General features: G+C 55.2%; 1 protein-coding gene across 1 annotated transcript in view; it reads left to right on the top strand.

Annotated features, from left to right (window-relative positions):
* MGAT5B (alpha-1,6-mannosylglycoprotein 6-beta-N-acetylglucosaminyltransferase B) overlaps positions 1-13847 on the top strand; it is a 64875-nt gene that overhangs the window by 27654 nt on the left and 23374 nt on the right. The window contains exons 7-8 of the mRNA XM_032321789.1: positions 3-167; positions 887-1056. Of these exons, the coding sequence (XP_032177680.1) occupies positions 3-167; positions 887-1056 (335 nt within the window). The remainder of the gene's footprint in view (positions 1-2; positions 168-886; positions 1057-13847) is intronic.

Raw genomic sequence — 13847 nt, forward strand, 5'->3', positions numbered from 1 at the left:
AGGCAGTTTTCCGGAGCAACCTGTCCCACCTCCTGGAGCTGATGGGCAGTGGGAAGGAGTCTCTAATCTTCATGAAGAAACGGACCAAGCGGCTCACGGCCCAGTGGGTGCTGGCTGCCCAGCGGCTGGCACGGAAGCTGGGAAGCGTCTGGAGGGACCAGAAGCAGGTACTGCTTCTCTGTGCATTCAGGGAGCCGCGCTCAGAGAGCTTAGAGTGGGCTCAGGGCCCCAGGCCTTCAAGTGAGCACCAGGTCTGCCCTTGAAAAGGTTTTATTGAGTTTGAGTTTCAGCTGGGGTGAGGGAGGCAGAGTCAGGATAGATGCATGTGGTGGCCCCTGGCCCTTTTTAGGTTTGGGGTAGAATGACAAACCCTCCCCTCCACCACGTAGGAGTTCTGCATTCTGTAGACATCTTGTTCTTTTCAGGCAGAAAAGTCATGTCATTTGCCTGGGATATTGGGAATAACAGAGCCTGTTTGGGGGGGGTTTGCAGGTCCCTCCATCCACCTGTCCAGCCACCCAACCCTCCATCTACCCATGTATCCCTCCACATTCATCCATCCGATAAATGTTTACCTGACTCTCACATCACCCTGTTTATTTCTTTCAGAGTCCCTACCATTTCATGAAACTATCTCTTGTCTGTGTTTACTCTTGTCTGCCTCTTCCATCTGGAACGTAAGCGCCTTGAGGGCGGGATGTGACCATCTTGTTCACTTTGACCCCCAGCGCCCAGTATGGTCACTCTGCCTCTTGGTCCCCCTGCTGGTGCCAGGAAGCGCCTGCCCAGGCACAGCCTGGAGACAGTGACCGCTGCTGGCTGGGTCCCCCTGGGGGTGGCAGGGCAATGCTGCTGCTCCTTCACGCTGACCCTGTGTCCTCCCCAGATCCTTGTTCACATCGGCTTCCTGACGGAGGAGTCTGGTGATGTGTTCAGCCCAAGGGTGCTAAAGGGCGGGCCACTGGGAGAGATGGTGCAGTGGGCAGACATCTTGGCCACTCTCTACGTCCTGGGCCATGGCCTGCGGATCACAGTGTCCCTGAAGGAGCTACAGAGGTGAGTGCCGGGGGAGGGGAGGAGAGGAAGGGGGACCTGTCCTCCAGGAGCCCCTGTTCCACCCGCAGGTCCCTGGGAGGCTTCCCAGTGTACTGGGGATAGTGACAGTCCTCTTTCCCTTCTCCTCCATGTTGATGCCTCGTCGTGTTTGGGAGGCACCGAGGAAGCATGTTTGCCCAGCGCTGTTCAAAGGTCCTGTTCTCCACTTGGGCCACTTTGCACTCAGGGGCTGACAAATACTGGCTTGTGGAATCAAGCCGCGTCATGTAGAAGGCGTCCTCTCTGTCATCTTGGTGGGCGTGGTACAGCCTCAGGTTTTCCTTCTGAAATTGGGCTCCTTCCTGGACCTGATAAGACTTGGGGGGTGGTGAAGTGGGCCGTAATGCCTGTCCCATCCCTGAAACTTGCCTTTCCAGAGTCCCCCTGATGTTCTTGGGGGTAGGAGATGGTGATGAGGGGGGGTAGGAGTGTGTGTGTGTGTGTGTGTTTTACATACTTAGGTATCCATAAACAGTATATGGTTTTGTTTCATTTTGGTTTGCTTTGAGCTTTGTATAAATGGCACCTGCTGTATGTGATGTTTGAGACATGCTTGCTTCACCCATTCCTACATTTCAGAGTTTCTTTCTTGTTGTTCATGTAACTCTTTTATTCATTTTCACTGCTGTTTGAGATTTCATTATTTGGATGGTCCATCATTATTTTTCAGTTTTTCCTGACTGTGTATATTTCCCCCGTGCTTTTTGTAAGTTATTTTGAGTGATGCTGTGGTAGACACGCATGTACATGGGGTACCTGTTTCACGGTTTCTCTTGGGTCGAGACTGAGTTGCTCTTCAGTATAGACTAAGTTACCAAATTCTGGGACTAATGGTGTGTGAAAATCCAGCTTTATAAGATAATGCTAATTGTTTGCCAGAGTCACGGCACCAATTTAGCCTCACCGCTTGGAGGTTCCCAGTGGCTATGTTGTCTCCCACATGTAGGATCATTATACTTCTTAACCGAAGGTGTCAAGTCATGTCATGATCTGTTATGTTCTGAACTTGCATTTCCCTGACAGCTAGTGAGGCCGAGCAGTCTGCCATATACTTGTCCTTCTTTACTCTTGACGAAATGCCCATTCATGTCCTTTGCCCACCTTTCTGCTGGGTGGTTTGTTTTTCTTGTTGAGTTGTAGGTGTTCTTTATATACAATGGTTATAAACCCCATGCAACTTTTACCTGTTTAAAAATCTTCTCCTAATTTGTGGCTTGTCTTTGTTTTCCAGCCCCTGCCAACCAAGGAATAGAAGGCCTTAATTTAATGTAATCAAAGTTATTGATCTTTTTCTTTTTCTTTTTCTTCATGGTTAGGGGTTTGTGCTTTGTGTTTTACCCCCTCTTTCTCATTGGGCATGACTAAGGAAGGCCCCAGAATTGTCACCTACAAATTGACTTTTCTTCATCAGTCCATTAACTTACTCTAAGGGTGGATTTCAAGCTAAAATGTGATTCTTGTCCAGAGCCCACCCATCATCTTGATGGTCTATTGGTTCTAGATGTCTCTCTCTGATCAGCATTTTGTCCTGGCCACAAATGCTAATGCTCTGTAGCATAGGAATGTTGGAGAGAGGAGGATGTTGGTGGGGACAAAGCCATTGACAACTTGGTCTTGGGCAGCTACTCAGCCTCTGCAGTCTTCCCCTGCGAGTTGGAGTCTGCCAGTAACTCGAGTAGTACTTCTCATGACCTCGATCAGAAGGCAGTATAGGACCCACTGTATTGCATTAGGGGAGGCCGCTAAATGACCTTATGGTTTGAAGATTTTTATTCCTGTGGCTTGCAATTCACACCACTGGAGTCCTTCTTTTAGGTTGATGCACTTCTCCAGTAGAACTAGGAAAGTTGCAAAGTGTCTTCAGAGAGGAACAGTGTATATAGAGGATCCACTTTGAAGGGGGCGAAGGCGACAGGGACTAACAAGGGGGCTGCTCCATTGCAGCAGTGTTGGGAAGCACAATCCCAGGTTAGGGGCAGCAGGTTCTGGGGGAAGAGGTGATACCTGGGAATAGCAACTGCCCGTGGCGGGTCCTGCAAAATCTGGCTGAAAGGCCCCTGAGTGGGAAGGAACTGGGCAGGGCGCTGTCCCCATGTGCTGGTGCTGAACCTGTAGACGAGCAGCTCAGCGTTGGGAGAGGGAACCTGCATGTCCCTTGCTCTGGGTCTCACCCTGGTGGCATTTTGTCCTCAGACCAAGCTTTTCACATTGTGCAGGCCACATCAGAGCTGAGTGTGCCCACTCGTCACCCGCCAGCACACATTGCTGCTCTCCCCCAGCTCCCTCTGAACAGAGGATGCAGATGCACCAACACTGTGGAGCAGAATGCTGCCAGTGTTTGCAAATGATGAAAAGAAGCATCTTTGCCTGGCCTTGAAGCTTCCTACAGGAAAGTCAGATAGGGTGGGGGTGAGGAGGAGGAAAGAGAAGAGGGACCAGTGTCGGGGAAGTCAAAGAAGTCTTGGGCAGTTTGTGGATGGCACAGTCAGGGGCTGTGGGTAGCCGTGAACCAGACCTGCCTAGGGCAGAGCAGCAAGCAAGGGTCCAGGGGCACATGTCCTCTAGGTCACCAGAGCCCCCAGGATGCAGTGGGAAGACTCCTGGGGGGTTAGGGCTGTCTGGACTCCTCATCCCAGGCTCTGCCATACACAAAGACTCCCATGAGTGTGGAGCATCTTATCGGCACTGCTGACACCTTGACCTGCCTCAAGGTTAGAGGAAATCATGCTTGTCCCTCAGCGTTCAGCTTGATTGCTTCCTTCTGGCCGTGCATCTTCTGGGCCCAGAGACGTGAGAACTTCCTTCCTTCACTGCTCCCTGAGGGAAGGCCTCTCCCACGCATTTGTGACAGCCCAACAACCACACAGAGAGAACCGTCCCTCTGTGAGAGCAGGTATTCGACAAGTCTCCTGAAGAGATGGGAATTAACTCAGTTTCCCAGCTTCCCAACCCATGCTGGGGTGTCTCCTGTTTCAGCCTTCACTCCAGGTCCTTCCCTGCCAAGGGCACTTCCTCCTCTGGCCATTTCTGGGGTTTGGCCCCGAGCTTGTGTTTACTGAGGCAACCATTGCTCATAACGGGGCCAGAGCAGTGAGGATGGGGGTCACTGCACCCACGAGGTCTCGAGGGCGAGGCCCTTGTGGAAAGGACCAAGATCTGAAATCCCTCCTGCTGCTTTTCTTTTACTGAACACACGGGTACCCACATATACACACGTGCACATGCGTGCATGCCCCAGCGTATGACCACACATGCATACCCACGCATGTGTGCACGGCTCATGCATGCACACACACGTGCATCCCTGTGCACAGGCCCACACCACCACACAAAGGCCAGCACACACTCACACACACTCACACACCCACAGAGACTCCATATCTTCCCGCCAACACGTCACTTCATGCCAGGCTCACACAGATCTGAAATGCCCAGAAGCAGGGGCTCCGGGGAGACGTTACCTCATCTCTGACTTGCGCTCTCACATGGGCAGGCCCCGGGCTGTGTCCGGACGGCTCCATCCTTGGTCCCCGGTGGGGTGTAAGTGCAGGCGAATTGCTCTTGCTCAGACAGGGCAGGGATGTTGTAAACAGCCCAGAGACCTCAGGGAACAGCCTCCTGAAGGGGCTTTCTAAATCTCTTATCAGAAACAATTTCAAGACAACTAAAAAATAAAAACAAAAGAGAAACCACCTTCCCCAGGAGACATAATACAGTTGTGTCTACAAAATTAATAACATCTGCTGTGGTTGGGATACATTTCAGGTGGGGATTCTTACCCCTTCCCCTCACCCCTCGAGCTGCAGAGCAGCCTTAGAAAACTTACTGACACTGGGGCCCACCCTTGGTGTCTCTGTTTAACTGGTCTGCAGTGGGGGCCCAAGTATCCAGTTCTCAAAGCTCCCCATGTGATCTAATGAGCAGTGAAGGTTGACAAGTGGAAAAGTTGGGGCTGTGGCCTTTCTAAGTCTCCCCTGGGATCCCCCACCCCCAGCGTCTGGGCTGCTGTGGGGTCGGGACATCGGCCTTCTTGGCTTGTTTACAAGAGCTGTCGTCTGTGTCCCTAGTGCAGGTCCTGAGTGCAGGATTGGGGCCTGGGATTAAGGCTCAGGTCCCTAGAAGACTCATAGAAAGCGTGTGTAGATTCCTCCCAAGCGCGCATTTGCATACCTGAAAGCCCCCACGATCCCCTCGGTTGCAGGGGGTGGGCTGAGGAGGCACCTCTCATGCCTCACCCAGGGCATCAGGTGGGAACCTGCTGACCCGGAATGCACTGTGTCCCATGCCCTTTCTCGGATGTCCTTCTCCCCTGTGACAGATGGAGGCCAGGGCTGTGAGCTCCTCAGGCTCCTTCTGCCAGGACCAGCCCAACGCTGTCTAAATGCAGCTGAGATTTCGACACAGTTGTGTATCAGTTAGCTAGGGCCGCTGCGATGAAGCACCACACACAGGTCTGACACACTCTGGTCTCACAGTCTGGGGGCTGGAGGTTCAAGGTCAAGGTGTCAGCAGGGTTGTCCTCCCGAGGCGGTGAGGGAGGGTCTGTCACAGACTCTTCCATGGCTTCTGGTGGTTTGCTGGTGACCTTTGGCGCTCACTGGCTTGTGAAGCGTCATCCCTATCTCTGCCTTCATCTTCACGTGGCCTTTTCTCCACGTACATGTGTAGCCAACTCTCCTACGCGCATGTGGGTCGTAAAGGATCAGGTCATTAGACCTTATTTCAATCTGATTGCCTCTTTAACAGCCCCGTCTCCAGATAAAGACACTCCTGAGACACTAGGCGTTAGGACTCTTGACATGAATTCTGGGGGGACACAAGGCACCCTACAAAAAGAGAGTGACCTTCTGAGCTTGCAAAGGGGTCACGGGCAGAAATCCCGCTGAGCACTCATCGCGTTGCTGTGGGCTCTGCAGGAAGAAGAGAATCATCCCGGAGCCCCCCCCCCTCCCAGCCTTAGGAAGCCGTTTCCTGCGGGCAGCACCAGGTTAACTGGAAAATAGGTCAATGAGACATGAAGGCGAGCCCAGTTCCGAGTCGCAGTGTGGCTTCCGTGACAAGCCTCTCCCTGGTCTGGCTAAATGACCTGTACAGGGGAAGGCAGCGGGACGGAGATGCTGCCGCTCGGACGTGTGCTGTCGTTTGTCACAGATGTTCACGGCAGATGTCTCGGCCACTGACTAAGCAACAAGGCTGGACGCATGAGCCGCTTTTCTCTGTTCCTCGTGTTCTGGTGTTTTAATTAACCAGCTCACTGGAGTGATGTTTGGGGCAATGCACAGAGCCCCCATCTGGCTTTGCTGCTGCAAGGTGTTTCGGGCGAGAGCAATGCGCTCAGTGACGGGACTGCAGGGGCGGGGCTGCAGGGGGCGGAGCTGCAGGGGGCGGGGCGTCTGGGGCGGGGCTGCGGGGGGGCGGGCAGTCACAGCCCTGCCCCCGCCCACCGCACTCACTGGGGGAAGGGGAGGCGCGGCCGGAGCCCCTGTCGGCTGCTCCCCTACTGGGTCCTCTGAATGCCCCATCCACAGCGGGCATTTTAAATGAAGCCTTTCCCTTCCTGCCTGGCCAGAACCAGCGGTGCTCATTAATTTTATTTGCATAATTTCAAGCATCATTACTAGTACACGGCATGAGGAAAAAATTACTGAGTTCTTCCTCCATCCATGAGTGAAATTGGGTTTAGTAGAAAATTAGTTGACTTAACTGGCAAATGATGAAAGCTTGAGAGGAGGATGTTTAAATAAGAGGACGAGGAGGGAAAACTCGTGCCTGTCAGCATGGGGACCGGGTAGAAATCGGTCTTCTGGCCTTTTGATGTGATCAGTGTTGTTGTTTGTCCCAGGGAAATACTGGGGAGGGTCCCTGGGGAATGAGGGAGGCGGGGATCGCATCCCTGTCTTCCGTGCAGCCCAGCCCTCTGAGAGCCAGGCCGGGGGCCCTCAGGGTGCCACTGGCTGGGACTGGCTCAGACCGGCCTGAACCAGGCTCCAAGCCCTCCTGGCTACTCCCCAGTCTCCTCTTCCAGGACCTTTTTCTCCAGGAGGGCTTGGAGCCATGGGCACCAATGGAGATGATGCTTCTAGAAGGAGGGTGTGGTTGTGATGTCAGTTGCTGACCAGAAGCAAGAAGGGGACTGAAAACTGCCCAGCGAATTTGGCCACGTGGAAGTCATTGTTGACCCTAGAAAGACCCATCTTGGCTGAGTTGTAGGGACACACACCAGAGATGGGTGGGTTGTGGGCTGAGGGGGAGGCCAGCGCGGTAACAGCAAGGCCTCTGAGGTAGGAGCAAAGCTGATGAGAGGCCTCGGCCTCGGGGGAACCTGACTGTGAGGGGAGCAGAGGCCTGGAGGCAGGTGACAGCAGAAGCACAGGGCAAAGTCGCGTGATTTATCTTCTCAGGGTTGGGTACCCCAGATGCCTGCCTTGGCTTGCTGCTCTGGGTGCAGAGAGCCTGCGGGCACCACGCCTCTCCTAGCTTCTCACAGCCGGGGCTCGGGCTCGAGGAGGGGGCCACCGTCCCCCATGTGTGTCTGTCTCGGTGTCTAATCCCTCCCACGTGGGGACACCCCCATGCTGGATTAGAACCCGCCCTAAATGACCTCATCCTAACATCATCATCTGCAAAGACCTTCTTTCCAAGTAAGGTCACACTCCCAGGTGCTGGGGTCAGACTTCAGCATCCTGGGGGGAACTCAGTTCTTGTTTACCTTTCAAGGTGGGAGAGTGCGGGAGTGTTTACACGCTCTTGGGAAGGAGCCAGAGAAGGGAGCTGCTGAGGTTTCAGAACTGGGGTAGCTTGATGCCTGGCGGCTGCAGAGGACAAGGAACAGAGCCCCGTGTGGGTGTGGCGGGTGCCCAGCATCTGCAGGGAGTGAGGCGGAGCGCAGGGACAAGACAGACACAGCCCCGGGCTTCCACCCGGATTTGTCTTGTGTCACCCATTGGGCGGGGGGGAGAATTGAACCAGGTATGGCAAAACGGTAACACTTGACAAGGCTGGGAAGTGGACTACGAGGTATTCATTTATCATTATATTATTTTCCGTAATTTTCTGGGTGCTCTTAACATTTTATAACATATGAAGTACACGGATGAGGAGAAGGGAGGGTGAGCCCATCCAGCACGTTTTGGCGCTTTGCTGACTCTGCAAACCGTGGTTGGTGTCCCTGCCACACATCCCAGCCACCCATTCCAAGCAGCAGCAGGAGAGGCAAATGCTTAATTTGTGCTAAAAAATATCTCTCTGCCCCCTCACCCGACTCCTTTTTTCTTCTTCTTCCTTGGAATCCAAGGAGGTGCTTTAATCTCCTGTGTAGTGGCATCAGGGTCTGCGTGGTTGAACGCCGCAGAAGGTGGGGGACCTCTGCGGTGCCCCCCCCCCCCCCCCGTGCTGGCCTCGCCCTTCCTCCCCTCTCAGAGCACACCCCCCACCCCACCCCCCCGCCTCTCCCCCATGCTGCGCTGAGCCACAGGGAGCGGGAATCTGTTTCTGACAGGTCTGACCAAGGCTTGACATTGGCCAGCAGACGGGACTGTACTGATGCCGCGGCCCGGGCACCATTCCCAGCTCCGGCCTGGTCCACACCGGGGCCAGAGGGCTGCAGAGGAAAAGATGTTTAAAGGAGACCCAGGTGGGGTGGGCAGGACCGTGAGGAGTGAGGGAAGAAACGAGGCTCAAGCGGCCTTCTGAGGCCCTTGAAGGTAACAAGGTGGGATTTGTCTCCGGGAGGAAGCAAGAACCTGTCTCCGAGGCCTGGGGGCTATGGGTTCCCACGATGGGGTGGGGTCCAGTGTTCGTCAGTCTTTGCTGACAAGGGGAGATCGTGTCAGGCCGCGGCTCGCGGGTAGACAGTGGGATGGGCTTCCTGGAGCCTGAAGCCCCAGCAGAATGGGCAAAGCCCAGCCGCTTGGCCCCAGATGGACTGGCCTGGGGCTTATTTATTTCGGGGAAGTTGGCAGAGGCACAGGGTGGTACCCGTGAGCCCCCAGGGCTCCTTCCATCCCTCTCTGAACTCCTAAAGGGGCTTTGGTGAAAGGGAGGTCTTTTCCTGGGAGCCAGACCCCTCTTTCCTAAGCTTCCCCCAGAGGCCCCCGGGCCCCCCGAAGTAGGTGTCCAGCACCCCAGCGCTGTGTCTCTCTCTCAGCCCACATCTCCCATGGGGCGTGTTCTAGTGGCATCGAGAGCAGCACCTTCCCCTTCTTAGGCCCTCCAGGAGGAAGGTTTGTGTGAAACTGGATAGAATCAGGAGAGCCGCTGGGGCTGAGAATCACCTGAGGACCTGGAAATTAACATCCCCATGCCCAGGCCCCAGCGGAGTGACAAGGCAGCCCCTCCGGGCCGGCCTGGGCATCGGAAGCCATCAGCTCTCTGCGCCGTCCAGCTACCTTTAAAGCGTAGCTTAGATGACAGAAGCTTGCTTTGCGCTCAGGCTTCCCTTCCCTGGATATTCGTTATGTAAATTGGGGCCAGTCTGCAAGGAAGGAGGGCGGGAACAGCCAAAGGGATGTGTTCCTGTTTCTCTGACCACATCCTCGCTGTGCCGGGAGCTGGAGGGAATCTGTGGTTTCATCCAGCTCTCCTGGGAGCGGCAGCCCTATTCTTAGACCTGAGTTTGCTTTGTAGGAAGGAATGCTGGGGAAGAAAGTGTCAGCTTTGGACACTGGTCCCAGTGCAGGCTGGGAGGGAGGCTCCTCCTTGTGTTTCTCTTTTAGAAACCTCCGGCCCTTGCTCCTTTGTGGCCTTTGACTATGGAGCACCTTCTGGCTGCCTGGCTGCTGGAGAGCAAGAGTGCATCGAGGGCAAGGGAAGAAAATACTGCAGGACAGCGGGATTCCTCTCTCTTTGGTGATCCTGGCTACCCTTCCGGAGCATTTCCTGAGATGCCCAGTTAACTCTCTGGGCCCCTTTCTTTCTGTGCCCTTTGCTCTTGGGCAGAGGCAGGGTCTGCTCCAGAAACAGGCCATGGGAGAGAGATGGGGGCAATTTCCGTGCTCAGGAGATGCGTGCTGGACAGGGTCAGAGGGATAACGGGCGCCCGCGGAGGCCGAAAAGTCCTGGGCTGCTGCAGCCAGTGTGCTCCCAGCAATGAGATGGGCCGAGGAAAGCAGAGGATCCCGGGATGCCCTTAGCACCTGGAGCCAAGGATCTCTGAGCACTTGGTGAGAATTCTTTTTAATTAGGTCCTTCCCACACAGAGAGGAGAGGGAGGGAGAGAGAGAATAATTTGTTCCAGAATTTGAGCACTACCTGGAGAGATTATTTCCAGCCACAGACCAAAGGTACAGGGAGAAATAGAATCAGAGCATTTTTAGCCTGGAAGGGACCATGGAGATCCGTCCGAGCGTCATGTTATGGGAGTGGAGGCGGACACCAGAACAGTCTGACGTCTGGCCAAGGCCACCCAGCAAGTTCGTGCTGGAGCCCAGGAGTGATTTCCGTAGTGCCAAAACCCAGCATTTTGATTCCCTGCTTAGGATTCTTTTTCTTTTTTCTTTGACAATTTATTTGTTTATGTTGGAGCCAGCGAGCAGGGGGAAGAGCAGAGGGAGAGAGAGAATCCCAAGCAGACTCCCTGCTGAGCATAGAGCCCAATGCGGCGTTGGATCTCACAACCCTGAGATCATGACCTGAGCCGAAATCAAGAGTCGGACATTCGTTCAACTGACTGAGCAGCCCAGGGGGCTCTGAAGGATTTTTTTTTTCTTTCAGTTGATCACAGACTGTGGTTTTCCCTCCTCGTCCCATCTACCCATCCTACCTTTTGATCTTTTAGCAAAGAGTATCTGAGTTTCCCCGTCTCTGGCTATGTGCTGGGCCCCCTACATTCTGGCCAGCTGGGAGTCCAGGGGCTCCTTAGGGACACGGCATGTCCTGTGGGACGGGGCACGGGCCCCTGCGTGTGAACAGTTTGGCTTTTTAAAACATATATAGTCAAATACACATAACAAAATTTGCTCTCCTAACCACGTTTACGTGTACGGTTCAGTGGTATCAAGTACATTCACGAGGCTGTGCAGCCATCGCGATCACCCCTCTCCCGGACTTTCTCCTCCGCCCACACTGGAACTCTGTCCCCCTTAAACACGAACCCCCCATTGCCCCTCACCCCAGGGTGCTTGCTGTGGGTGCATTTGGGGGTTGGGTGTGGCGGCCCCATGATAACCAGGTGTGTTGTAGAAAAGCCCGGTTTCCCGAGGTCACCCCCCTCCCCCACCCCTTTCATCCTGTATTCAGGCTCCTGCGCAGGTGGCCTGGGGACATTTAGAGATACATTCCAGCCACTCAGTTTGGCAATTCCACGTAGACCCCCGTCCTTCCCAAGCACAGTGAGGGTAGTGGGCGGCGCCAGGTGGATGCGTGTGAGGTCCCTGCCTGGCGAGCCGCTGGTTCTCCCTGCCACACTCACCCACCCGGTGGCCCTGTGGTGTGCTGGGGCTGGGGAGGCCCCCCGATGTCCCCTCTGCCCCCAACCCAGCCCTGGGCGAAGAGTCCAAAGGGGAATGAGGAACTTGGCATTGGAAAGAAGGAACCATCCAGAGGGGGCCTCTTGAGACGTCCGCACAGAAGGCGGACATGTCCAGCCGAGCCTTCCGTGGGCACCCTTGGCTGAAGGCTGTCGGGAGACGGCATTTTTCAGCTCATGTTGCGGCTGCAACCAACCACTCAGCATAAAATGGCCCGTAAACGCGAGCTGAAATCACCAGCCAGGAAACCACATTCCCCTCCTCGCGGCCGACCCTGTCCGCCACCCTCCCAGCAGGCTCCGCGTCCCTGTGACCAGAGGGATGCGGCGGCTGCGGGTGCTTCTCCCCACTGACGTCGCCTTAAATGGAAAACCCTAGTTTTCTAGAGCTGGGTACCCCAGGCGCCCCCTCACTAACTCTCCCTGGGAAGGGTGCTGTGTTCTGTCTCCTCTCCTTCCTGCGGGATGGCTTTGCAGGGCAAGCGGGGGCACTGGTGTCCCTGTCCCGAGGTGTCCCAGGAGACTGCCCCACACTCCCGAAGAGCCAAGAGCTGAGACAGCCATCAGCCTTGAGCATCCCTTACCCGTTGTCTCTCTCTGGATATGCTGTCCTTGGCCATATCGTCCGCCTTTAACCAGTCCTTCCTAAGGGGGTTCACCTGCTTCGTTGGTTTGTTCATTCATTCCTGAACACAGCAGGTGTTTGTTGGGACAAGTCGTGTCCCAACCCTGGCCTTTCAAAGATGTCCTGACCCTGTCCTCATGGGCCCCCAGTGGTAAGGAGGTGACTCTGGAGGGTGCAGGGCGGGGGCTGAAGCAAGCGGTGGGTGAGCGCAGGGGCTGCGTGTCTCTCTGCCCAAGAGACCAAGGAAGGCTTCCCAGAGGAGGAAGAAGGTCCAGGAGGTGCGGAGTCATCTGAGAGGGATTAAAACCACGTTTACGTTGTGGAAAGATCTCTCTAGGAAAGAGACAAAACTGGAGGGACACAGAGCAGAGAGGAAATTATCTCAAGATTCAAGGTGACAGATGACAGGACCTTACGTGAGGGGGATGTGTGTGCAGGTGGCATGGGGGGAGGGGGTCAGGAAGGAGTGGCCGGGCCCAGAGGGTCAGGAGGCAGAACGGATGACAAGAGGAAATGATATTTAGTGGGACTTTCACTCACCTTGCCTCAGTCGATCCTACCAGGAACCCTTTGCAGGAGCCGTTTTTATTGGTCTGTGGCTGAGGAGGAAGATGAAACTCCAGGAAGCTTGTGAGCCCTCAGGGGTTAGCCACAGATCTGGGACCGCAGCCCAGGCTCTGCTGGCAGCCGGGGCTCGGATTCCAGGGATGGCACTAAGGTCCCACCACCCGCCGTCCCACTGTCTGCCGCCTGGCCAGCCCAGGGAGGCAGGAGAGCCTAGCGGACGGGAGTGTGGGCTCCGGAGCCCGGCTGCCTGGTTTCCAGTCCCCGCTCCGCGGCTTCCTGGCTGTGCAATCCTGGTAAATTACCAACTCTCTGTTTCCTCGTCTGGAAAGAGTGGAACAGGATAAGAATGGGTCTTATCTTATAGGGTGGTCGCTCAGATGGAAGGATTGAATGAGTTACTAAACCGAAAGCCTGTAGCCTGGTTCCCGGGTTCAACATTTTAGCCCCCACGGTGGCGAAGATGATGGCAGATACTTTAGAACATCTGGACAGACTCTGTCCCAGGCGAGAGCTGCTCGTCTGGCCTCTCAGTGGTCCTGGGGTTTGGGGCAGAGGCCAGGGCTGTGGGCAGTAACGCAGCAGCAGGAGGAAGCCTGCACGATATTGTCGGCACCACACCAGGACACGTGGCCTGACATGTAACGTGGGAAAGTAGGCCTGTTTCCGTGCAGGTGGCAGCAAGCGGACCCACCTAACGGCTGGTGCTTTCGGAATTGTTGGCCAGTTTTCCCAGGCCCCAGTTCCCCGTGGGAGGGGCAGCCACCGCCCTCCTGGTTCCTGCAAGGAAGGGACAGCGAATCGTTTGTCCTTCTGCCCATGGCTCTCCGTTGAGTGGGGAGAAGTGGGGAAGGGGATAGTGCCTGTCTATAACCGGAGCTTTTGTAGCTCAGAGCAAAAATGTGGCTTCTTTGTAGGGCATCAGCCTTACCAGAGGAGTTTGTGGGGGCGAGAGAAAGCCCAGGCTCGAATACGGATGGAGGGATGTCCTACAGAGTAGAAGGCAAAGTCTGCTCCACTTGAAAATGCCACCAAATATTTTATGAGTCTCCAGGCTGTGGGAGCTGTTTCCTGTGATGGCTCCAGACCCCTGCGGTC

This window comes from Mustela erminea, chromosome 18 (assembly GCF_009829155.1).
Source record: "Mustela erminea isolate mMusErm1 chromosome 18, mMusErm1.Pri, whole genome shotgun sequence".
In the NCBI taxonomy this organism is placed as follows: domain Eukaryota; kingdom Metazoa; phylum Chordata; class Mammalia; order Carnivora; family Mustelidae; genus Mustela; species Mustela erminea.